Below are 25,782 nucleotides of genomic sequence, written 5' to 3' on the forward strand. Positions count from 1 at the left end.
TCAGCTCTTTCCTGCTTTTTGATATATGCATTTAGAGCTATAAATTTCCCTCTCAGTACTATCTTCGCTGCATCCCACAGGTTTTGACATAGTGTTCTCATTTTCATCTGTCTCTAGATATTAACCAATTTCTTACAATTTCTTCTTTGACCCACTGATTGATTAGGAGTGTGTTGTTGAACCTCCATATATTTGTGAAAGATCTGGTTGTTTGGTGGTTGTTGATTTCTAGTTGCATTCCATTGTGGTCAGAAAATGTGCTTTAAATAATTTCAAGATTTTTAAATTTATTGTTTTGTGTGTCAGCATATGACGTATCCTGGAAAATATTCCATGGGCACTAGAGAAGAATATATATCCTGGTACTTTGGGAAGTAATGATCTATATATGTCTGTTAAATCTAATTCATTTATCATATTGTTTAGTTTCTTAATTTCCTTACTGGTCCTCTGTCTAGTAGCTCTATCTATAGAGGAGAATGGTGTATTGAAGTCTTCCATGATTATTGAAGATGTGTCTATTGCTCCTTTCAGTTTAGCCAATGTTTGTCTCATGCATTTTGGAGCTCCTTGATTGGGTGCATAGACATTTATAATTGTTATTTCTTCTTGGTGAATCATCCCTGTTATTAATATATAGTGTCCTTCTTTGTCTCTCATGACATCTTTGAAGTGGGTTCCCTCCCCTTAATCTGTAACAAGAGAGTCCCCTTCCCCCTTAACCGGTAATGACTGCAAAGTAAACATTAAACCCTGAGAGGAAGGGAGTGAAACTGTGCCGTTTTAGGGAGTGAGTCTTGCGGATGTACGCATTAGCCAAGCATAACCGTTTCAATAATTAACCATTGCACCGGCCTTGAGAAAATTTCTCAAGCTTGCTAAAGGTCTTAAGCACCCATTAATTAACTGCCAACTCCGCTTTTGTCAAAGTAGCTTGCTTGCATTTTCAGGATGTGGTTTCTGCCTATGTAAGTCTCAAGCACTCTCCGGTCGCTGCTGCTGCTTACTGAGCTCCCTGCGCGAGTGACAGTCACCGGCCGGCTGATAAAAGGCTCTTTAGATTCTGCTTGGCTGTCTCGTGCTCTAACTCACAGGCACCGTAACAATCTCTGCATTGAAAGCCTATTTTGTCTGATATTAGTATAGCTACCCCAGCTCTCTTCTGAATGCAGTTTGTGTAGTATTTTTTCCATCCTTTCACTTTCAGTCTCTTTGTGTCACTGGGCCTAATATGAGTCTCTTGTAAATAGCATATTGATGGATCATATCTTTTAATCCATTCTACCAGTCTGTATCTCTTAATTAGTTTAATCCATTCACATTCAAAGTTATTACTGTGAAGGGAGTTCTTTAACCAGCCATCTTACCCTTCGGTTTTTAGTTGTTAGATCTATTTCCCCCTCCCTCTTTTTTTCCTTTAAGTTACCCCCATTAATAACTCTTCAGTTCTGTGCCCTTCTCCAGACCCCTCTCTCCTTTATTTTTTTCTCAGCTGGTAGAGCCTCCTTTAGTATTTCTTGCAGGGCAGGTCTCTTGTTAATAAAATCTCTCAGCATCTGTGAAAATTTTAAACTCCTCCTCAATTTTGAAGGAGAGCTTTGCTGGACAAAGAATTCTTGGCTGGCAATTTTTATCTTTCAGAATCTGAAATATGTCATATCACTGCCTTCTCACCTCCACGGTGCCCGCTGAGTAGTCAGTACCTAGTCTTATGGTGTTTCCCTTGTATGTGGTGAATTGCTTCTCTTGCTGTTTTCAGAAGTTTCTCCTTCTCTTCAGCATTTGACAATCTAATCAGTATATGTCTCAGAGTAGGTTTATTTGGATTTATTCCATTTGGAGTTCACTGGGCATCTTTGATTGGCATATTTATGTTATTTAGAAGGTTTGGGAAGTTTTCCTCAATTATGTCTTGAAACACTCTTCCTAGCCCTTCACCCTTCTCTTCTCCTCTGGGACACCAATGATTCTTATATTTGTTTGCTTCATGTTGTCCATTGTTTCTCTGCACTTCATTTCAAATTTTTCCATTTTCTCCCCATCTTTTTTGTGCTTGCATTTCATCCTCAAGTTCACTTATTCTTTCTTCTGCCTCTTCAGATCTGCTATTGTGTCTCTAGTATACTTTTTTAATTTGAGCCCCAGTGTCTTTTATTTCCATGAGGTCTGCTATTTTTACATTTCCTCATTCAAATTCTTCCTTATGTTCTTGTAGATTCTTCTGGATTTCCTTTATGTCTTTAGCCATCTTGTTGAAGTTGCTTTGGAAATTTGTTTGTACTTCTTTAATTAATTGCTCCAAATTTTGTGTCTCTTGTAGCTTTTTAATTTGGTGGCTTGGCTTGTCTGTATCCTTTAGATCCTTCAAGTACTTTGTAGTTTTCTGTTGGCTTCGGGGCATTTATATATAATTTGGTTTGCTGGGGTGCAGTTTCCCCGACCTACCAGCAGGTCGCCTCTCAAGTAGGTCTTCCCTGAACATCTCCTGTGTGGTGGGCAGAGTCCAGACCAGGTGGGAACCACCAGTGCACTGGATCTCTGTGTGCTCAGGGGACTGCCTGCCCTGGGGCTGCCACGTGGGCCCTGTCTGCCGTTTCTCTGTCTGCCGTGTGCCTGTGAGTCTCTGGCATGTGGGAGTGGATCCTCAGCATCAGTATGGTGCCTCTCCATTCCCTGCTTCTTGCCATTGCACTCCCTGGGCTTCTGTGGGGAGAGCAAATGCTGGGTTCCCTCATGGGAGCTCCCGCTGTCTGACCGTGGAGAATCACCACCCAGCAAACTGTCAAGGTGGGTGCACAGTGGTTTTGCTGCTGCTGCCTGGATGAAGTGGTTCAGACACGAAACAAATTCACGTGACCCTCGAGCCGCTGTCTCTCTCCCGTTTTTTGTCAGTGTCCCTTCCACATATGGTGAGAGACCCTCTATGGTATCACACCCCGAAACCATGATCCCTGGTGCCCTCTGGCCCCTCTAGTTACTTTCACAGAGAAGCCGTTCTGCCTTGCCTACTCCGCCATCTTCCCGGAAGTCCTTGCTGTATATTGTGAAGCTGTGTTTAGGTGCTAAAAGATTTAGGACTGTGGTACCCTCCCTTTTAGTACTGGGCAATGTCACTATCTCTAGTAACACTTCTTGCCTCGGTCTACCCTTTATGATATTGATGTAGCGCTATCAGCTCTCTCTTAATGTCTGCATGGTATATTATTTTCCATCACTTAACTTCCAGCCTTTCTGGGTCTTTATATACACATTATTTTTTTTTTTTTAAGTGTGACTCTTGCAAAGAGATATAGGTGAGTTTAGTTTTTCCTGCCTAGTCCAGCAGTCCTTTCTTTCAATTGGAATGTTCAGTCCGTTTACATTCGATGCAATGACTGAGACAGTTGGGCTCACCTTTACTCTCTTACCACGTGTTTTCTACCCATCCCATCTTGTTCTACTTCTTTATTTCTCCATTCTTACCTGCTTTTAGAATAATCACTTACTTTTAATGCATTTTTATTAGCTCTTTTATTGTTTACCCTAGAGATCACAACACGTATCCCTGACTTATCATAGCCCACGTTAAACTGGTATGTTTGGTACTTCCTGGGTAATGCAATAACCTCATTATAGTAACTCCACTAACCCCCCTTACCTTTTGTGCTACTGTTATTATGTATTTTAATTCCAAATAGATTAAAAAACTCACAATACATTAATAGTACTGCTTTAAATAACTAACACTCAATTTTCCTCACAAATTTACTCTCCAGTATTCCTCCATTATTTCCTTTGTGGAAGTCTGAGGCTTGCACCTAGATCATCTGCCATCTGTTCTTTCGTGTGTCTTCAAATGCAGCAGTTCTGCTCGCAATAACTCTCCCAAATTTTTTGCCTGAAAACATCAATTGATTTTCATTTTCAAAAGTTTACTTCACTGGATACAGAATTCCAGGATGATAATTTTTTCCTTCAGCACTTTAAATAAGTCAGCCAAATTACTTTTGGCGTCCATCATTTCAGTTAAAAGTTAGCTCTCAGTCTTCTTGTTCCTTTGTAAGTCATGTTTTTTTTTTTTTTTCCTCTGAGTGCTTTGAATATTTGTCTTTGGTTTTCAGATTTCAACTATGATTTGATTAGGTTGAATTTTTTTTTCCTTTTCTTAAGTCCTGCTTGGAGTCTGCAGAGCTTAATTCTATGGACTGATGTCTTTCGTCAGTTTAGGAAAATTTTTGGTCATTCCCTCTCTCATCTTTTAGAACTCCAAATAAGAGCATACCGAATCTTTTCATGTTGTCTCAAATATCTTGCGTGCTCCATTCCGTGTCTTTCATCCTTTTTCCTCTCTGTGCTACAACCTGACACTTTCTTCCAATTCCTTACTCCCATTCCACTGCTGAACACATCTGTTGAATTCTTACGTCAGCTGTCATACTTTTCAGTTCCAGAATTTGCATTTATTTCCAGGTCTTTGGTGAAATTCCCTGTCTCTTCCTGTATATTTTTAAAAATATTAATCATAGTTACTAAAAGTTCCTGTAACTAACCCCAGCATATGAATCACCTGTGAGTCTTTAACCTGTTTTTAACTCTTGGTCTTCAGTCACTTGGTTTCTTTTTTTAAGCATACTTCCCCTAGGGTTGAAAAACTACAGAAGCTCTAGTTCTTACCTTCCTCCAAAGGAGGAAAAAAGAAACAAAAATGAGTTGGGAATTTATGGGTAACAAAAGTGTGAGACACCAACCCGAAAAAGACACAACAAACACAAGAAATGTAAAAAGATTAAAAGAAAACAAAGCCATGAAAGTAAAGGATGAGCCACTCCAGTCTCTTGACAATGCAGCCATGCAGGCAGCCGCTACCAACTTGCCCTGAGCTCCTGCCAGGCGCCAGGCCCGGGTCTGGTGCTAACAGCCAGAGCCTGGAAAATGGCCTGGCCGGTCCGGCCGCGGGGGCTGTCTCTCGAGTCCTCGCTATGTAGCTCCCCTCTTGCCCTGGAACCGCCCTGTGGCTCTGGAACATGACGGGACAACGTCTAATTCATCTCTGGCCTCCGCGGCCAGCAGAGCGCTCTGCACGTAAAAGGTGCTCAGTAAACATTTGCTAACGTGGACTAACCACCGAGCCTTCCACCTGTCACTCCACACACAGGTAACAAGAAAGGTGCCGGTTAGTCCCCGGTCAGCCAGGCCAAAAGTGAAATGCTGTCGCAGCTCTACCTGGGCCACAGCATCTTGGAAACAAACACCAGTTTCAGAAGAACAGCTCCAGAACCTGCCATTCCCAGCTCCCTTGAGGGTCACATCGACCCCATCCACATTTGTGAAGCACCCGAGAATGTGCTGAACGGTTTTTGGATATTCGGGCACCCTCTCTGAACCGCAGCACATTGCATACTTGGCAAACCTGCAACATACTTGGCGAATTTCACAGTCGTTGCATTCCGAGGCACAAATCCAGTATGGAACTGAATCTGGAACATCTTCATGGAAGCCATCTGTGAAAGGAAGGAAACTGAGAGTCCTCGTGTGCGCCAGGCTGAGGGACACAGTCACAAGCCCCCAACGCCTACTCGTGCTCACGCACTGTTCAGGGTGCTGGGGACACCCGGACAGGACAGGAGCACTGCTGGGGCAGCGGGGGACAGGGATGGAAGGAGGCGGAGGGGGCGGGAGGAGAGAAGGGGTGGAGGGAGGTGCACGTGGGAGGGGACAGGGTCTGTGCACAGGGTGAAGCCAGGCACTCAGTCCCGGCCTGCTGCAGAGGGAGCTGGAGACTCCAGACTTCTCACTAAGAACCTCTGCCTTGTGCTACCCGGAGAATGTTAGGGGCACGACAAGGTGTATATCTGATAAAACCTTAAAAGCGCCTCCTGGACACCAGCTTGATTTTCTGCAAGAACCGGCCAGCCTGGACGTGGGGACAAGCCAAGAAGGGCTGCCTGTCACTCACCTTGGCCTGCAGCCTCCCTCCCAGGGTGGACCGAGCGTGGTAAATTATAATGAGCACATCTCCTTGAACGGTTATGCCCAGCGGAATCACTGCTCTGCCATCCTCGATCTTGAAATCCCTGAAAGACAGAACAATGAGTTGCTCACTCAGGTCAAGAGCGCCCAGCCAAGCAGCAGCAGCTCGCACAGGGGTTGCTTCCTTGGAAGCTTCAACACCGAAACCTGCATCTGCTGTGCCTGTCTTGGTACCAGTGAGCGCAAACAGCGTCCCGGGGAGTCACCTCTGGGAGCTGCTCCTTGGCACAGGGCTGAGGGCAGCCACAAGGACATCCCCCACCACGGCCCACGTGGCGGGGTCGAGAGGGCACAGCGGCAAAGACGGAGCACAGAACCCAGCGTGTCTGCCCAGGCAAACAGCGGGTGTTCACGACGGCACCAGATCCAATGCCCCAAGGCAGGACTCACTTCATCTTGTCGTACTCCTGGGAGGTGGTGGTGATGCGCTCGTCACCCACGTAGACCTCACAGAAGGGTCGGCAGCCGTTCCTCTGCTTGCTGAACAGCGGCACGGGGGTCATGACAACCGACTTCACCAGGATCGGCTTGCTGTGGGGCGAGACGGGCTCCTCCGCCACCATGTCACACACGTACTCAATGTACCTGGGGCAGGAGCACAGTGCATCACACTTGTGTTCCAGGCACCCAGGCCCAGGCAGCAGAGCACATCACACACTTTATTCACTCTTGTACAAACACCTAAACACTGTTTTGATTAACAGAAAAGGAATAAACACAGAAAGTTAATGTCAGAATGCTATACTTTCCGTATTTTTAGCTTAACAAATCCTATCTCACAGGCTCCAGTGAGAATCAAATGAATTACATTCAAGAAAGCATCTTAAAGAATCATGACTTTAAATATTCACAGATAAAAGGAACTGTTTTGTCGTTACTCGACTGCAGGAGACAAGAGCAGCACGTCCATCTCTTCACCAGAGTATTAACTGCGTGTGTGGCAGCCACACACCCGTACGTTTTCCAAGCTAAGACCAGGAAACACCAGCTGGGTTCAGGGAGAAAGCAAAAGTCAAGACAAGTGGCCACAAGCAGGGAGGGCAGGAGGGCAGTGCTGTGGGAGAGCGAGGCACCCGCCCAGGGCGTAAGCAGTGGGGGAGCAGCAGAAGGCCCCCAAGGAGGGCTCTGAGGGCTGCGGGTTCAGTCTCCACTGCTGCATGACACAGAATCATGGACTCAGCATGGCTTGGCGGGCACAGATGGCACTCAAGCTGCTGGCTGGTGACGTTGCCTCCTTCGAGCCCATGTGGCTGTGAGCAGAACCCAGTTCCTGGCAGGTGTAGAACCGAGGTTCTCAGCTCCCAGAGCCCCCGGTCCCCACCACATGGGTCTGCAGGCAATCCACATCAGTGCCACCTGTGTGTTCAAGGTCAGCAGGATAACCACTGTGACGTCCAGATCATCTTTTAATGTGGTCACCTTTTTGTTAACTCAGAGTTTACTGATCAGAGGCCTTAATTACACTGGAGTCCTGTTACCTTTGCCGTACCATGTGACAGAATCATGGCAGTGCTAGCCAGCAATTCTGAAACAACGTGTGGGCGAGAGGCAAGCCATAGGCCCTGCCCACCCTCGAGGGGAAGGGCTGATCAGGGGACGGGCCACTGGTCACCTCAGCATGGCGACTGCCACAGGAGGGGTATACAGAGGCCGTGAGACAAAGGGCCCGAGGTGTCTGAGCAGGACAAGCCGTGGCCGCAGCACGCACGGGCCACCAGGCTCTCTCCAGAGGTGAGACCCTCTAAGGGCCACGGGGCAGCACGCTTCAGTTGCTCTGTTCTCAACTTTAACTTTGAGATAATTTCAGACAGACAGAAAGTGGTAAAGACAGCACAGGGGTTCCCCACATCCCTTGCTGTGCTTCCCCTTTGGATAAATTCTCACACGTCACCAGAAACACAACCATGCAAAGAAAGGCACCGCCATACAAAACTGTTAACAGGAGACGCTCCCTGGCTTCCCCAGTTCCCCACCAACGTCCTCCTCTGCTGTGCCTGGTCGCGCGGCTCCTGGGAACCCCTTGGCCTTCCCTTGCCCTCGTCTTCCATGGTGACGGGGGCGAGGGCCCCCGGGTGTCCTGCTCCCCACTCGTGTGCCCGCTGCGCCTCCCCGGGCCTGCCCTCCGCTCTGCGGCCTCAGTGTGGCGTTGGTGCGGCTGTCGGCAGCCCAGGACCCCAGGCAGCTCCCAGCAGTGAGACCCTCCTGGCAGCAGGCCTGGTTGAGGACCCGCCGTGCCGGGAGCAGGGAGCAGTGAGCAGTGAGCCCGTTCCCTGGCATGCTGGAGGGCCACGTCCCCTGGGCTGGCCCCTGGAGGGAGCCGGGAAGACACCCCACGGAGCCCCAGGGAAGGCAGGAAGGGGAAGCAGCTCTCCAGGGAGACCTGTCCCCGGGTGTGAGCAATGAGGCAAGGCCTGTTTCCCAGTGACCCAGAAGCTGCGGGAACCTAACTGCCCTAACCCCGACCCTGACCCTGACCGTAGCCCTGACCCCATGGTCGACAGGCTGTGCCGTCGGCGTGGAGGGGAAGACTCCACCCCACGACTCTGCCCTTTCTTCCCAGGGGTGAGGAGGGCGGGGGGCACACCCAGGTTTACTGTCGTTCCACCTGCTCTTGGGGGGTCTCTTCCCGGTTAGCGCCCTGACACGAGCTTTGTGGTGGGAAGTGACCCCCAGCTCGGGGCACCAACAAGGCACCTCTCGTGGTGGGGAAGGGACAGAAGTGGGCAAATGGCCAAGTGTGGCCATACTGTGGTCAGCGAATGGAGGGTCCCAGTGGGGAAGAGAGAGAAGGGGCACAGCTAGTAGTCGACGCAGAGATTCTACTTCCTGCCAACGCAGAGATGTGGGACACGACGTCTCTCCTGACCCTAAAGAGGAGCGCCGCGATTCTCGGTAACGGCGTTAGCTGCTGGCAGTGGATTTTTGTGTACAACAGCAGCCAAATCAAAACGTCCAACCCCACAAGGCTCCCACGGAGGGAGCGCACTCAATGGAGGCCAGAGGGGTAGGTGGCTGGGAGAACGGGCACTGTAAGCTGACGCGGGGACTGCGCTCCTGCAGGCCGGGGGGGGCGGTGAGGGGTCCCTGCTTAGGGCCCTCCACGCCCCAGCCTGGCTTCCGGCTTCCTCCTCGGGGCACAGGAATGGTCAGCTCACCTCGGGGCCCATGAGGCTGCGCGTGGGTGGGCGCTGGGTCGGGTCACAGCTGGCACGGGCCTTCCCTTCATGTCCAGCTTTTCTGCCCCTCGTTTTCCTGGGACCTTTTCCTGCCTCCGAGAAACCCCCTGCGTGTCCGCACGGAGCCCAGGAGGCCCTGGAGGCCCCGGGCCACCCCCGGGCAGAACTCACCGCTTGTGGGACGGCCAGATGCCGGGCGGGCAGCGCCTCATGCTGAACATGTAGACAGCGGCCTCGGCGGTGGTGAAGAGCCGGCAGAAGCACAGGAAGGAGCACACCAGCACGGCGGACGCGGCCCGCCCGTCCTGCGCAGGCACAGGGCGCGTCCAGAGGGGCTCAGCCAAGCCCCAGTGCCCCCCACCCGTCCAGCACCAGGGAGCCTGAGCCGACCGTCCACTGCAGGGGCAGCCCGGCCGTCCCCAGTGTCCTGGGGAAGCGAGGACTCCGCTCCCTCACAGCCCCTCAGCAGAACCCGAGGGCAGGGGTTTCGTCCGTTTTGCCTTCCATTCCCCGCCACGACCCGAAGCCCAGAACGGGGTCTCCCTGGGAACATTGCTGAACAAACGCACAAATGGGGGACTTCAGCAAACACGGACACGAAGCGACGGCCTGGTACTCACTGTGCAGTGCACGACGCAGACGTTGCTGGGGTCCTGCTTCAGCCACAAGTGCATGTTCCTGCAGACGCCGTACAGGCTGCGCAGGCTCGGCGCCCGCCGGGCGGCCCAGCCGCACTCGGAGACCTGCGGGCACAGTGCAGCTCAGGGCCGGGCCTCGCGCCGCCCGTCCAGAAACCGGGAAGGATGGGCGCTGCCTCCTGGAGCACCGCTGGGCGCACTCGCCGGGTTTTACATCTCCCCGTCTCTCGCCGTAAGCTCCTCTGTGCTGTCAGAGTCGCTACCAGCACGATCACTGGACTCACACAAGGAGCCCGGAGCCTGCCCTTTCCCGTGCTTTGGTTTAAGCATCACGAACAGCGTCTGAGTCCTGGACGCTCACTGCGGAGAAAGCCGTCTGCTGGCCTTTCCCCGGGGCAGCCCTGGCCACAGCGCCCCCCTGCCCCCCAGGCTCTGCCTGCTGCAGGGGACCCTGTCTTACGGCACTAATTTGGGGAAGTCTCCCCCCTCCCCCACCGGCAAATCACCGGAACCACCCAGGTGGTTGGCAAAAAACAAAGGCAGCCCTTGTCCGAGGTCCACGAAGCTGCATCCGTCATGGCAGGGCCATTTGGGTTTTGGTTGGGAAAGGGTGAATCCAAAACTCTCTTCCTTCTGTTCCTAGAACACCCCCCACCCAAGTATCTTCTTCCTCTGCCTTTTCCTTTTCCTTCCTCAGAAGAGAACCTCTGACCTGTGTCTGTGCGTTTTCCACTGCCCTCTCAGAGCGGGGACACGGGGCCTCTGCAGACCGGGTGCAGGCAGGGCCCAGCGGCCCATCCCCACCACGCAAAGGGGCTCCAGGGGCAGCACTTAGCGGGATTTCGGGGGGGGGGTGCTGGCAGCAGGTCTCAGGGAGCCCCCATCGCTCCCTGTGTCAGGAAAGCACACGCCCTTGCCAGCCCCACGGCGGCCAGTAATACCGCGTCTGACCTGACGTTTGCTTGGGGGCTTTTCTCCTGACGAGGAGCAGCACCAATAGGAGAATCTGGGGTCGTGGACCAGACGCTGGGCCCCACGGTCCACACACGCCCTGCCCTGCTGGCCCCGCCCCCCAGGGGCGCCCCTGGGCCTGCTGCCTCCACAGGTGCACGGCCCGACGGCCCCAGGCTTGAGGGGCCTGATGGTCTCGGGCCTCTGTCTTCTCCATCTCCCCAGTGGCGTCACAGGCAGCCCCCTCCTCTCAGCCCCCTCACCCACTGGGAATGTGGCTGCACTGCTCTCCTGTCCCCTGGCCTAACCAGACCTCCCCTGCCCAAAGCGCCGTGGCCGCTGCGCCCGTGCGACACTGGACGGCTTTGCTCCTGCTCAGATCTGGAAGCTCCCGTGACTTCACCCTTCAACAAAAACAGCTGCGTGGCGGGCGGCGCTGGCTGTCCCGTGTCTCCTGCCCCCGCGCCGCGACTCCACCCTGCAGGGCGCAGCCCCATCCTCCACCTATGGCCCAGCGCCCACCCCCTCCACCGGTGAGTGTCCAAGATCGACCACAGGCTGAGCTGGGAACCAGTCAAGCGAAAGCTCCACTTCTGGGCAGATTCCACGCTGCCCTGGGGCGCCGGGACGCCTGGCGACAGCCTGCCAGAGCCCGGCACTCACCCGGTTATGGAACCTGGAAGGCCGGTATGTCCGCAGGGACAGGTTGTAGACTGCATAGCGGCCTGGGTGCTTGGCGTCCAGAAACGCACGCACGTCCTCCATGCTGTTCCTGATGGCGGACTCCACGCCCTCGGCCGGGAAGGACATGACTGGAACAGAGCGATGCGTCAGCACCGCCAGCCCCGGGCCAGCGCCGGGCACCCCAGGCCCCGCCGCCCGCACCACCCCTCTCGTGGCGAGGGGGCTCCAGACTGGCCTTCCGGGACAGTGGGAGGCGGAGCCGGAAAGGAGCCCCCACGCCTTGCCCAGCTGTGCCCCCTGCGCCGTGTCACATGCCCCGGAGGTCAGCGGCCTCACGGAATGGTCGCTGGAGAGGAGGAAGCAGAGGCACGTCCTCGGCTGAACTTGGCCGACATACCAGCGACTCTGGACGTGATGTAGGATATATCCAGGTCTCCCTTGGCGTAACTGAAACCGAGAGGAAGAGAGCGCGGCTGTCACACAGGTGCTGACCCGGAACCCAAGCCAGCAGAGGCCGGGGGACTCACGCTGGTGACCACTTCACCACAAGGGACCCACGCGTGCACGTGTTGTGTGCGTATGACCACACGTGTGTGGTGTGTGCACGCACGTGTGAACACACGTATGGAGCTGGCATCTGTAGCAGGGGCAGGTAAGAAATGATTAACTGCAAGCAGTGGAAAGGCCCGGGACCCAGCAGAGAGGATCTCCAGCTCTCTTCTGCCAGTCTCAAAAGTTTTGTCTAAAAAGTCACAGCATGAGGGGCGGTTTGAGAAGACAGCTGGCAGCAAACATGGAAGGCAGAGGGAGAGAAGAAGGCCCAGGGCGCAGACCCCCCGAGCTGCGCAGTCGGCCCCTGGCCCCAGCCCTGCCTCAGAGGACACCAAGGCACATGAGGGACGGGAGATCGGGATCCCAGGGCCACTGTGTGGAGCCACTGCCCCGGGCTCCGTGTCAGCAAATGTACACAGAAGTTCCGAAGGACGTCCTGAAGGGCCCACGTGGAATGGGGCAAGTGAATTCTGAAGCTCACTGTTAGAAACACTTGAACACCTGAAACACTCTTGGCGAGGAGAAAGGAGGAAGCCTGGCCCTGCCAGTGGCACAGCACCAGCCTGAGCTGCAGTCTCTGAACCAGCGCAGGCGCCAGGGAGGAAGCAGTCAGCAGGACGGAACAAACTGCGGTCACAAGGGCCACGTCAGGAAAGCGCAGGTGAGCCCATGGCCGGGCCAGGACCACTGGCCATCTGCTCAGAAACCCACCACAGAAGGAAATGCCAGGTGCCCGGCCCCTTCCCTGGGCGGCAGCCACGCAGGCATGAAACCCAGGGGGGCTGATGGTGGGGCTGGCAGCGGCTGCGGGGAGGGCCGGGCAGGGCCGCCGACGTGCAGAAAGCTCTCGGAGACGGCCCTGCGGCAGTGTGCCCGAACACACACACAGAGAACGTGGGCAGCACGGAGCTGTCAGCACAAGGCCACTGCCCGGGGTCGAGAGCCAGCTTGCTGGGGCTGTGGGACGAGATGTGAGAAGAGCACACGCAGGCAACAGGAATGCACCTGGCTGGTGGCCAGTGGAGGGCAGAGCCCAGCTGGTCCCGTCCACGCCGGCCCCTCTGCCAGGCCCACCTACCCAGAGCTGTGGGCCGGACAGGCCTCAGGAGCCCCAGCCCTGTCCACACGCATGGCCACGGAGGGAACCCTGGTACTGCAGACGGCGTGGAGACAGGCGATGGCCACCACGCGAAGGAGAAAGCAACAAAAACAAGGACAGAGAGTTCCATCAACTGTCAAAGGGACACGGGGTCACCACAAAGAGGTGCAGACATCCCCGAAGCTGGTACGGGCACCAGGCAAGCATTGCAGTTTCCTGGGTTGGCTGTTTGCTCGTGGTTTGGGGCTAAAACAAAGTCCAAATCGAGGCGTCACCAGGGCGACCCTGGCCCTCTGTCGCACGCGGGGCACGTGGCAGCGTCTCTGGCCTCCCCTCTCTTCCGGATCCCGGCAACCTGCAGCCTGTCGCTCTCCCTCAGTCTGAGCCTGGAGGGCGCTCGGGGACAGGACTGAGGCCCTTCCTGATGCCTTCCCTGAGGCAACCCCACCAAAGGCCCTGGAACGTGCTTTCCTGCAGCACACACAGCTCCAAGCACCACACTCCACCCCTGGACCCCCAAACCCATGTTCTTTCTATATGCAGAATAAATGCATTCCGTCAGAGTGCCTCAAAAGCCCTAGTCGTTTCAGAAACGCTAGAATGAAACCGGTTCCGCGCCTGCTCTGTCCAGGGGCACAGCTCCCCTCCACCTGCGAACTCTCCAACGGAGAGTGGGGGGACTGGCCTGGGGTAAGCATTCCCATTCCCACAGGGAGAGACAGGAAGGAAAACGGGGTCACGGGTCCCAAACGGTTCCGAAACGCAGAGGGCAGTCTCCTTGGATCTCGAGGTCCCAGTTGTCTGTGGACCGACGTGTTGTCCTCGGGCCTGATGCGGCGGCCGCCCTCCCTCCCAAGTGCTCGCACGGGGCCCCGCTCTCCCCAGCACTGGGGTGAAGGCGCCACCCCTCCAAGTATCGGGAGGCGGCCAGGCTCTCCGCGAACCCCGGACACAGGCTTCACCGTCCCCAAGCATTGGCCAGACTTTCCCCAATCCCTGGGGAATATGCTCCACCCTCTCGAAACACTGGGATGGTAACACTCTTCCTAAACAACGGGGTGAAGGCCCGTCCTCTCCAAGCTCTGGGGCCAACTCCCCCTTTCCACACACACGAGTGGGCTGCTCTCTGGGCCTGAGCAGATGTCTTTGCTCCAGACCTCAGCTTCCATGGCTCTGACCTTGAAGTGACTTCTCTTTCAATTCTTCTCTTCTCTGTTCCTTTAGGTCCAGGCTGTCAGTCACCCCATTCAAACAGATATTGCAAAAAACCTTGTCGGTTGTGTATACAGAATGTACCAGTCCCATCTACCAGACAGCAGGACTTTCCATGGATCCTTCCTGGACAGCTGCACCCCCAGTCCTGACGCGCATGGGAATGGGTGACCGGATCCACAATCAGTGAAGCCCTCACGTGGGGCACTGGTCTCTAGGGACTTGTATTTAGGAAACTCAGAATTTCTGGTTTCTTGTGCCCAGGAGCTCAGTTCTCAGCTTATCCGTTTCCTCTTGTATTTCACCGTAAGCTGTGAGAAACCAGACTGCACCTTCCACACTTAGCTTGGAGAGCTCCTCAGCTGAATATCCGTCATCACTTTCAAGCTCCGCCTTCCACCTGACACCAGGACTCAATTTCCCCAAGTTCCTGCCATTTTAAAATGGGGATCGCCTTTCCTGCAGTTTCCATGACACGTCTGTCGTTTCTCTCTAAGGCCTCAGCGGAAGCAGCTCCGGCTTCCGTACTTCCACAACAGCCTCTTCAGAGCCACCAGGGCCTTTTCCATCAGCCCCTCCCAATCCTTCCCGCCTCCACCCACCGCCACTCCAAAGCCGTGTCCACGGTCTTGGTATCTGAAACAGCAGCACCCCACTCCCAGTCCCAACATCCACTTCTGTTTCCTGGGCACTGGAAACAAAGACAACGAAATGAGCCTGCTTAAATAACGGGGATTTATGTGCTTAATTCTGAGGCTAAAACAACTCCAAATCAGGCGCCACGAAGACGACCTCCCCACGTGGACCAGCCTCCTGGGGCTGCTGTGCCCGGCGGACGGCGAGGCCCTGGCGGCGTCTCCCGGCCCACCCTTCTCTCCAGGCCCTGGACGTGCAGCCTCCTGCGGTGCCCCCTCACTCCCGTCCAAATCCACCCCATTTATACAGGAGCAGCCACAGGCCAATGTCCCACCTCCTGGACCGTGTTCACGAGGAGTCGCTCTGCTCAAGCTGCCTTGCTGGGTTCAGCAGAAGAGCTGCGGCCAGTGCGCCATCCGCCAGGGCGTCATTAGAGCAAGCGCACCTCCCACCCAGCCCCCCCTGCCCGGCCCCCCGCCCAGCCCAGGCTGTCTCATCTGAAAACGCTGTTCTGGCACCGTCTCGCTGCCAGGACCCCGCCCTGGCTCTCCTTCCTGACCCCCCAGGCCCCAGCACCAGCCACTCCTGCCAGGGCCCAGGGGTGCTTGGTCACCAAAGGGCCGAGCCGCTCCCCAAGGGGATGCTCAGGAGAAGAGGGGACGCTGGGCCCCTACTGCCCACCTGGCCAGGCCGCCTGCACACCAGGCTGACAGGTTCTGAGGTTCTGTCTGGCACCATCATCCCCTTCCGAGAGCGGGCAGGCCCCACCTGCACCCCTAGGGCCCCGGGCCACCCAGTGCCGGCTTGCCAGAGCAGCTGTGGCAGAGCCTGCCCCGTAAAGCACCCCTGGTCCTCAAATCATAGATCATGGCACAGGGGTGGACAGGGGCTGGGAGGGCCCTGGGGCCGCCTAACGCTCTGAGGCCTCCTGGACTCCTGGGTGGGCAGGGGGCAGGAGGCGCCTCAAGGTGGGACACACACAAAGCTGTGGGCCTGGGGCTGGTGCTGACGCCCCCGCTCCCCCCGCCCCCCACTGTCTCCTGCGAGGACGCACACTCACTTGGCCACAGACTGGATCACCTTGGAGGAAGTGTCCTTCAGGTTCGTGAAGAGCCGCTCGGTCCCTCCGCGAAGAATGTCCAAGAAACCCCCATAGGGCGGGTCACACTCCACCAGGGTCAGGCCTGGAGCAGAGACCGCAGCAGTCAGGGGCCTGGGGGCAAGCCCTGAGGCCGCCAGCAGGGCCCGATGCCCGCCTACAGCGCCCGTCAGCCGGAGCCAGCCCTGGGCCCTGGGAAGGCTGCCGGGAGCAGGCATATGGACGAGGTCCCGGGCCCAAGCCCTCATGCGGGGCGGCTTCCAGGTGCACGAGTCGAGACCCCCCCAGCCCCCAGGGCAGAACACCACAGGAGGGTGTCCCCTGGCCTCTGGGGTCTCGGGAAGGACCTTGCCAACAAGCCATCGCCTGACATGTGCTGTGGACATGCGGGGGCCCTGCAGCAGACGCAGGGCAGGGGTGTGGCCGACAGGGCTTGGGGCCAAGCAGGAGGCACTCAGGGTCCCTGGGAACTGAGGGCAAGAGCAGGGATCCCAACACCAGGTATAGGCTGGGGGGACACCGCTGCGCAGGCCTGGACTCAGGAGGGTCAGCGAAGGCAGTGCTGGGAGGGACAAGGCAAACCCACAGAGCGGCATGTCGGGAGCTCCCAGGACGGAGACGGACACAGGGGCAGCAGAGCTCTGAAGGTCTGCCCATGCCCGGCCTTCCCGGGGACCCGAGGGCCTGGGGGAATCCGGACACCAAGCGGTGCAGCGGGTGCGGAGCCTGTGTAAGCCCCGGGTCCCTGGGGTGTGCGCACCGCAGGAGGCCTGGTGCTAACCTGCCTGCGGAGAAAACCCTGACGCGCTCCCCGAGTCCTCACGGGCCTAGCCAGGTTGAGGGAGCCCCAAGCGCCAAATTTAACAGCCCCAGCGGCGAACAGCCCTCACCTTCGGGGGTACAGCAAGACAAAAGCGGAGGGCACGGCTGTCCAGAAGGGGCAGCCTGTGCCCAGACGAGCCAGCCCGGGACTCTTTAGGTAGGTTTAGAATAAGGACTCTCGCTGCCCTGGAAGCGGCAGGTTTCTAAGCTTCCTCTCCCCCACCAGGGCACACGCACACCTGGAAAGCTGGGGCTGCCGGCCATGGACACGGAGGTGCAGAGGCTGGAGAAGGGGCCAAAACCGACTCTGAGCCAGGCCCCCGGAAGGGGCCCCCAGACTGGCTGACCCGAGGGCCGGGTGTGGGGCTGGTCACGAGGTCTGTCCGTCAGCACACAGCCACGGCACTGTCACGTACCCCACCTGCCCAGGGCCCAGTGGTAAGCGGCCCTGCGGGGATCATGGACCCACATGTGCCCCAGGCACCCCGAGAATCCACCTCACTGCCCATCAAGCGCAGCATTGGCTGTGATGCAGAACCCAAGGCAGGACAGACCCAGACGAGGGGCAGACCAGCCAGCGGGGACCCCCACGCCCAGCCAGGAAGGGAAGAACTGGAGCAGAGCCCAGGCGAGAGTTTCACCTCCAGAGTGGGTGGGCATGGGGCCGGGAGCTGACGGGGGGAGGGTCCCAGGCCCCAGCTCGGTGGTGTAGACTGGGATGACAAACACCCCGCCAAACACGTCCTGAGCCCATGCCCAGGTCTGCTTTGGCCACTGCCCAGTGGCTGCCCCTTGGGGCCCACTCACAGGAGGCTGGGGCAATGCACCCGGAACCTCCCTGTGCCCTCGGAGCACGCCACGAGTGCCCCAACCCCAGACCCTGCTCATTGGCCCAAATGGCCAGCCCAGGTGAGCTCTGGGCCCTCAGCCTCTGGGTGCGGTGCCCAAGGCACACGGCAGACGAGACAGGTGTAAATTTTACTCAAACGTGACTCATGGTGGGGGCCTTGGGCACGCAGTATCAGCCTGACTTCTGGAAACGCCGGCGCTCAGCCATGGGCACACGGCCAAGGCCCAAAGCAAACTCTGGAGGCCAGGGCCCCACGGGCTCCCTGAGCCTCTCCCGGACCCTGCCACGCACCTCTCCCCTCGGCTGACCTTGATCTGCAATCACCCAAAACCGCGAGCGCAACCGCTGCTGACTTCTCCATGTCCCTTCAGGGAGTGCCCGGACTTTGGGGGTGCAGTTCGTCCAAACACGGGGATGCCGCCCCTCTCCTCTGAAGACTCCCAACAGAAGGCCGTGTTGAGCAGGGCCTCAACGGGCCTGTGAGCCCCACTTGGACACAGTTTCGGGGTACACTTGGGAAGGCAGAGGGGAGCTCCTGCCAAGAACCTGCGAGTGCCACCAGCAGGGCCCAGGGATTCCCGGTGTGCCCATTTGAGACAAGTCCCAGCCGGCAAGCTCAAATCTCCCCGAAACCCGGGGAAACCCTGGTGACGAAGGCCAGGCCAGAGGAGCTCCGCAGGAGATGGAGACGGTTTGCTCAGGAGCTCATTCCCAGGAGAAGCAGGAGGTGCGTGTGGTGCCACGAGCAGGGAGCCCCTTCTCCCCCAGGGTCAACCTGGAGGCCCCAGCAGCTGCCGGCCTGACGCCACCTGGTGCTGCGGCAGCTGCCCGTGGCCCACAGTGGCCTGGTCACGGACAGCAGCTTCAAGGTGTGTGACAGTGTCCTGTTGGGAACTCCACTGAACAAAGACCAATGGACAGAAAGACTGACGGAAGCAGGTAACAGCAAGTCAGATCAATGGGCAGAACCACGGGATGCTTTTCTCGCAGCGATGGATGAGCCCCTAAGCTCAGGTGAGTGCTGACGCGGGGCGGTGGCCGGCGGCCTGGCCGTGCCAGCAGGTGGCAGTGGGACGTGGGCGAGTCAAGCATGCACACGTGGGGCGCAGCCCGAGGGGATCACGCAGGGAGCTCAAGGGGACGTCCAGGGAGGGTGTCGACACCCATCAGAGACCCCTGCTCGGAGCCACATGGGCATCAAGGCGCACGCACCTGGGGTGCACCCGGGCCAGGAGGCAAATAGACACGTGGGCCGCAGTGAGCAGAGATGGCTTCTTGCACTGAGGCAGAAAATGCCAACGAGAGCTGCCCTGCCCGGCAACCAGAGGCCGAGACGCAGGTGTTGGCGGCCGAGCACATGGCCCTCACAGATTGTGGGGGGCACCCGCGCTGACGCAGCCTCTGAGAAGGGGGTGCCGAGTGGCCTCCTGGGGGATTACTGGGGACCTCGTCGACCAGGATGCAGCCCCCGAGAACAGGGACCTGGGCTTTGCTCCGAGGTGTCTCCTGAGGGCCTTGTGCATGGGAAGCTCATGGACCGTCGTGGAGCCAACGGCAGGTGGGACGGACGTGCGTGCTGGCAGGTGAGGGCAGCTCCATGTGGCCAGGGACGTGCTTACCTCCGCTGTACCCGCTGCTCGCGGAGCCGTGGGGCCGCCCTGGGCACACGGAAGGGGACGGCCCTCGGGGCTGCGCCGTGTTCCCATAGCCTCCGTTCTGCTCCAGGAGCTGTGGAGACCCAACCCCAAGGACACCGTGTCCGTAAAGGAGCCTCTGCGCCCGTCGGAACTGCAGCTACACCTGTGGAGGAAGCTCCCTGCCACGCCGCCACGCCGGCCTTCCCCTACCTCGGTGATGGGCGACTTGGGGTTCACGTTCCTGGCAGCCGCAATCTCCTGGAGCTGGTTCACCAGCTCTGTGATGGACAGCCGCTCCTCGGGGTTGACCCTCAGTGTGGAGCCTGAAACAGGGGCGCAGCCATGAGCTCAGGAGGGTCGGGCCGAGAGCAGCACCGGGCCAGGGGCTCCCAGCCGCGGCGGCTCCCAGGGACGGCACGACACTGCGCTGTTCCTGCAGACGTCTCAAACGCCCAGGGCCCCTCATCTTAAATAACTGTTTTTAAAGCAAGTGAGCAAATGGTTTTAATAGACATAATTATCTATTATCACAGATATAGACAAGTTTTCATAGAAAAATAAATCCAAACAGTGCACACCAAAGGGGCTAACCCAATCTGGAGCTCGAGGAAAACCTGCACTCAGCGATGCTGTAAAAAGGGTGGTGCTGGGGGTCCTGTGGGGCTGTGCAGCCGCCCAGGGCTGTGGGTACACAGCAGATCAGCCCCAGCCTCACGGGGACCCGCCCCTGAGTGTCCCACCCGCCGGCACTCACTCCACAGTGGGCACTCACGGATGAGACCGTGGAAGACAGTGTACCGCGTGTCACCGGGAGGAATGGAGTACTTCCCGTTAACTATCCGAAGTCTCGCCCCGTCTTCAAAGGGGTGCTGCCGGAAGCACAGCAGGTACAAGATGCAGCCCAGGGCCTGTGGGGACAAGGACAGGGGCTGGCCAGGGACAGGGTTTCCTGTCTCGGCGGGCAGCATGCGTCTGGGAGTATGTGCCCCGAGGGCCCCTCCTGGGGCAGACAAGACACCAAGGGCAGTCGAAGGCAGCACAGGCCCCCCAGCCAGCAACCCTGAGCCCCAGAAACTCATGCATTCCAAGCTGCACAGGAAAGGGCCAGCCTGACCCCAGAGGGGTCTGGCCTTGCCCCCAGCTCCTAGGAAGGGACCCCTGAGCCCTCAGAGCGTCCTGCCCAGCCACACTGAGTCAGCTCGACCTCTGTCGGGGCTGGACACGGAACATCACCATGTGGACAGTCAGCCAAGCTTACATGATGACCCCAGGAAAAACCCTGGACGTAAAAGCTCGGAGGAACCTCCGCCAGCCGTGCTCCGTGCACGTTCTCACGCACAGTCACGGCTCCACGGGAAGTGAACTCCGGGAAGCTGGAGCCCGGAAGCCTCCTGGGCCCTGCCCACACCCCTCTCCTTTGATGACTTTCGTCTGGATCCACAGCCGTGAGGATGACGGCTTTTGGTGATTCTGTGAGTGGTCCCTGATACCCCCTGAACTCACAGTTGGTGTCAGAAGTGAAGGGGACACCCCTAACTTGGTACAAACTACAAGGCAATCTCAACTCCAGACATGAGACTGAAATTCTGCACGTCGAAGGCTACACCACCCCGGGGGCTTCACCTGAAACACAGACTGGGAAGGCAGCTCGCCCCTCGAGCACAGAAATGCTGCTGATGCACCCGCCATGCCTGTCCCTGTGGCTATGGGAGGCCAGGGTGGGATTCCCACTCAGGCCGGCACCTGGCAGGCACCCAGCACCCCGGAGGTTCTGAAAGGCTGGAGCTCACGAGCATGCTCCTGGGACACGGGCTGAGGGCAAGGAAGCCACCACCCAGCGCCGGACCCACCCGCTCCCCGGACATCGCCACTGGCCTTGCAAGTCGAGGACATGGGATTCAGAGCTCCCCACCTCCCCCACCGGAACGGACCACAACAGCCCAGCTGCCCGGGTGAGCCAAGGGCTGTGGCAGGCTTGGCGTGGCGCCTGTGCCACGAGACCTCCAGGGGCTGGACGCACAGGTCTGGGTCAGCCCGGAGTGGACATCTGTGGTCCTGCAGTCCCGGGCGGCACGTCTGCACAAACGCACCTCCACACGGACACACTGCCCATTTCCAGTCCGTTCACCTCCCATGAGAGTCACGAGGGGAGAAAAAAGAAGGGACGGAGGGGACGTGCTGATTTCTGAGTCATCAGGAAGGCTGTAAAATCCACCATTGCCTAAGGGCCAGCCCGGTGCTCCAGGTGCCGATGACTGCGTCCACTCCAACCCAGAGAGTCACCAACAGCGTCCACTCCTGACCCCAGGAGAGTCACCAACAGCGTCCACACCAACCCCAGGAGAGTCACCAACAGCGTCCACCCCTAACGCCAGGTGCAATGGTGCGTGGTGTCCGCCCTGACCTGGGTGCGCTGAGGGGCATCACCTCCAGGACAGGGCCACCCTCCCTGATGCAGGCCCCTGGTGCTGGGTAGGTACCACAGTCTGACCACAGACCCAGGTCAGAGGGGAAGAGGTCCTTACCCAGATGTCCTGCTTCTCGCTGATTGGGAAGTTTGAATACAAGTCCACGATTTCGGGTGTTCTATAAATGGGTGTTGTATTCCTCGTGATCTGGAAAAAAAAACCACAAATGTTTCAAAGGAAAAATTATAGGCAAAGGAATACATTTTATCAATGATCTACAACTTCCCCAATTTACAATGTTAGACCTGCTGTCGAGGCAGGACACTTACAAATGCTGTTTATTGACATCCTGTCATGTTCCTGAAAGACCCACGGTTGCTCAGTTCCCTGCTCTCCAGCTGCGCCTGCCGTCTTCCTTCAGACCAGCACTCACAGCCACGTGTGGGCTGCCTGTGCCACTTTGGTCTCCACAAGCCTCTTCACCAAGTTTTAATAAAACAGCATGTCAAACTGTTGTCGCCGTGCCCGTTCTGTGGGCTGGACGTGCACCCCACTCAACACTAGAGCCAGGCCCCAGACAGCTGCCTCCTAACCAACTTCCATGCCTCAAAGCACCCCACTGTAGGTGGGGACACGGCAGAAAGCAGCAGCCAATGAAACCTTTGGAGGATAAGATGTCTTCTGCAATGGGAGAAAGAACTGAGCAGAATTTGCCAGTCAGTTTACGCACATACCCACGTGGACACCTGATGGGCAGGGCTGCCCGGCACAGTGGCAGGAGGGGCGGCCCCCTCGGTGGGGCAGCATCACCGAGCAGGGACAGATGGACCTCCAGAACCAGCCTCGGCAGACAAGCCTGGCCCTGACCCCCCAGCACTGACAAGCCATTTAGAAAGAACCCTGAATATGGCTCTAAAGTTGTCTGGCCCAGGATTGAGACGGCAGAGGGACGCGTCAGTGCCCGCCCTCCCAGGACTGCCCTGCATGTAGACGGCGGCTCACCAGGCTCTCCTGCCCAATTCTGTGGGCAAGCAGGTACGTGGCCGCCTGGGACAAGGGCCCATGGCTGTAGGACACACAGCACAGGGCCCAGGACTGCGAGGAAGCCATTTCCTGAGGAAGATGGGGCGCTCCTATCCGAGTGGCCCGGGGAATTCCCAGGGCCACAGGAGTGTGCCCAGGACAAGACGCACGTGCAGGCAGGACCAGGGAGGCCTGGGGCTCTCTCCAAACTCGCCGTGCGGATCAGCCCTGAGGGAGAGCACTGCACAGGTCAGTCCGCAAAGACTGGGAAGGGGTCTCCTTTCCTATTCGTCAGCTCTGGCATTCAAGGAAAGCTCCGTCATAACACTAGTCGGACAGAAGCTTAAGGAACTGTCGCCTCAGAGTCTACATTTCAGTGATAGCACAGTAAAATATCAAAATGCCCAGGTTTCAATAAAACATTCAAAACACTCAAAACACAGCAAGTGATGGCCCAGATGAAGGAGAAGATTAATGCATTAGAAATCATCAATGAGTAGGACCAGACCTGGGGCACAGCAGGCAGACTTTTAAAAAATCTTTAAAAAGTAGTCCTGGGAGGCGGGGCAAGACGGCAGACTGGTGAGCTGTATGTTTTAGTTACTCCTCCAGGAAAGTAGGTAGAAAGCCAGGAACTGCGTGGACTGGACACCACAGAGCAATCTGACTTTGGGCATACTTCATACAACACTCATGAAAACGTGGAACTGCTGAGATCAGCGAAATCTGTAAGTTTTTGTGGCCAGGGGACCCATGCCCCTCCCTGCCAGGCTCAGTCCCGGGGGAGGAGGGGCCGTCAGCTCCGGGAAGGAGAAGGGAGAACTGCAGTGGCAGCCCTTATCAGAAACTCATTCTACTGATCCAAACTCCAACCATAGATAGACAGAGACCAGACACCAGAGAATCTGAGAGCAGCCAGCCCAGCAGAGAGGAGACGGGCATAGAAAAAAAACAACACGAAAAACTCCAAAATAAAAGCAGAGGATTTTTGGAGTTCTGGTGAACACAGAAAGGGGAAGGACAGAGCTCAGGCCCTGAGGCTCATATGCAAATCCCGAAGAAAAGCTGATCTCTCTGCCCTGTGGACCTTTCCTTAATGGCCCTAATTGCTTTGTCTCTTAGCATTTCAATAACCCATTAGATCTGTGAGGAGGGCCCTTTTTTTTTTTTTTTTTAAATCCTTTTTTCTTTTTCTAAAACAATTACTCTAAGAAGACCAATACAGAAAGCTTCAAAGACTTGCAATTTGGGCAGGTCAAGACAAGAGCAGAACTAAGAGAGCTCTGAGACAAAAGGCAATAATCCAGTGGCTGAGAAATTTCACTAAACACCACAACTTCCCAAGAAAAGGGGGGTGTCCGCTCACAGCCATCATCCTGGTGGACAGGAAACACTCCTGCCCATCGCCAGCCCCATAGCCCAGAGCTGCCCCACACAACCCAGTGTGATGGAAGTGCTTCAAATAACACGCACACTCCACAAAACTGGGCGTGGACATTAGCCTTCCCTGCAACCTCAGCTGATTGTCCCAGAGTTGGGAAGGTGGATCAGTGTGAATTAACAAAGCCCCATTCAGCCATCATTTCAGCAGACTGGGAGCCTCCCTACACAGCCCAGCAGCCCAGAACCGCCCTGGGGGGACGGCACTCACCTGTGACATAGCACAGTCATCCCTCAACACAGGACCAGGGGGTGCACGCCCTGGAAGAGGGACCCACTTGCAAGTCTCAGGAGCCATACGCCAATACCAAGGACTTGTGGGTCAGTGGCAGAGACAAACTGTGGCAGAACTGAACTGAAGGATTAGACTACTGCAGCAGCTTTAAAACTCCAGGATCAACAGGGAGATTTGATTGTTAGAGCCAACCCCCCTCCCTGACTGCCCAGAAACACGCCCCATATACAGGGCGGGCAACACCAACTACACACGCAAGCTTGGTACACCAATTGGACCCCACAAGACTCACTCCCCCACTCACCACAAAGGCAAAGCAGGGGAGAACTGGCTTGTGGAGAACAGGTGGCTCGTGGACGCCACCTGCTGGTTAGTTAGAGAAAGTGTACTCCACGAAGCTGTAGATCTGATAAATTAGAGATAAGGACTTCAACTGGTCTACAAATCCTAAAAGAACCCTATCAAGTTCAGCAAATGCCCAAGAGGCCAAAAACAACAGAAAATTATAAAGCATATGAAAAAAACAGACGATATGGATAACCCAAGCCCAACCACCCAAATCAAAAGATCAGAAGAGACACAGCACCTAGAGCAGCTACTCAAAGAACTAAAGATGAACAATGAGACCATAGTACGGGATACAAAGGATATCAAGAAGACCCTAGAAGAGCATAAAGAAGACATTGCAAGACTAAATAAAAAAATAGATGATCTTATGGAAATTAAAGAAACTGTTGACCACATTAAAAAGATTCTGGACACTCATAGTACAAGACTAGAGAAAGTTGAACAACGAATCAGTGAACTGGAAGATGACAGAATGGAAAATGAAAGCATAAAAGAAACAATGGGGAAAAAAATTGAAAAAATCGAAACGGACCTCAGGGATATGATAGATAATATAAAACGTCCTAATATAAGACTCATTGGTGTTCCAGAAGGGGAAGAAAAGGGTAAAGGTCTAGGAAGAGTACTCAAAGAAATTGTTGGGGAAAACTTCCCAAATCTTCTAAACAACATAAATACACAAATCATAAATGCTCAGCGAACTCCAAATAGAATAAATCCCAATAAACCCACTCCGAGACATATTCTGATGACACTGTCAAACACAGAAGAGAAGGAGCAAGTTCTGAAAGCGGCAAGAGAAAAGCAATTCACCACATACAAAGAACAGCATAAGACTAAGTAGTGACTACTCAGCAGCCACCATGGAGGCAAGAAGGCAGTGGCACGATATATTTAAAATTCTGAGTGAGAAAAAATTCCAACCAAGAATACTTTATCCAGCAAAGCTCTCCTTCAAATTTG

At 56.1% G+C, this 25,782-nt stretch overlaps 1 protein-coding gene across 3 annotated transcripts in view; it reads right to left on the reverse strand.

Moving 5' to 3' along the window:
• The window catches only part of GAK (cyclin G associated kinase), an 83,874-nt gene that overhangs the window by 26,879 nt on the left and 31,213 nt on the right, over positions 1-25,782 (reverse strand). For all 3 annotated transcript variants that reach the window (XM_037829177.1, XM_037829178.1, XM_037829179.1), the window contains 12 exons: positions 21,891-21,980; positions 20,138-20,273; positions 19,576-19,688; positions 19,348-19,456; positions 16,018-16,141; positions 11,856-11,905; positions 11,438-11,586; positions 9,806-9,928; positions 9,357-9,490; positions 6,400-6,594; positions 5,936-6,053; positions 5,401-5,480 (listed from right to left, as the gene is read on the reverse strand). In XM_037829177.1, coding sequence (XP_037685105.1) covers positions 5,401-5,480; positions 5,936-6,053; positions 6,400-6,594; positions 9,357-9,490; positions 9,806-9,928; positions 11,438-11,586; positions 11,856-11,905; positions 16,018-16,141; positions 19,348-19,456; positions 19,576-19,688; positions 20,138-20,273; positions 21,891-21,980 — 1,421 coding nt within the window. The remainder of the gene's footprint in view (positions 1-5,400; positions 5,481-5,935; positions 6,054-6,399; positions 6,595-9,356; positions 9,491-9,805; positions 9,929-11,437; positions 11,587-11,855; positions 11,906-16,017; positions 16,142-19,347; positions 19,457-19,575; positions 19,689-20,137; positions 20,274-21,890; positions 21,981-25,782) is intronic.

The sequence above is a fragment of the Choloepus didactylus genome, chromosome 3 (genome assembly GCF_015220235.1).
Source record: "Choloepus didactylus isolate mChoDid1 chromosome 3, mChoDid1.pri, whole genome shotgun sequence".
NCBI classification, from domain to species: domain Eukaryota; kingdom Metazoa; phylum Chordata; class Mammalia; order Pilosa; family Megalonychidae; genus Choloepus; species Choloepus didactylus.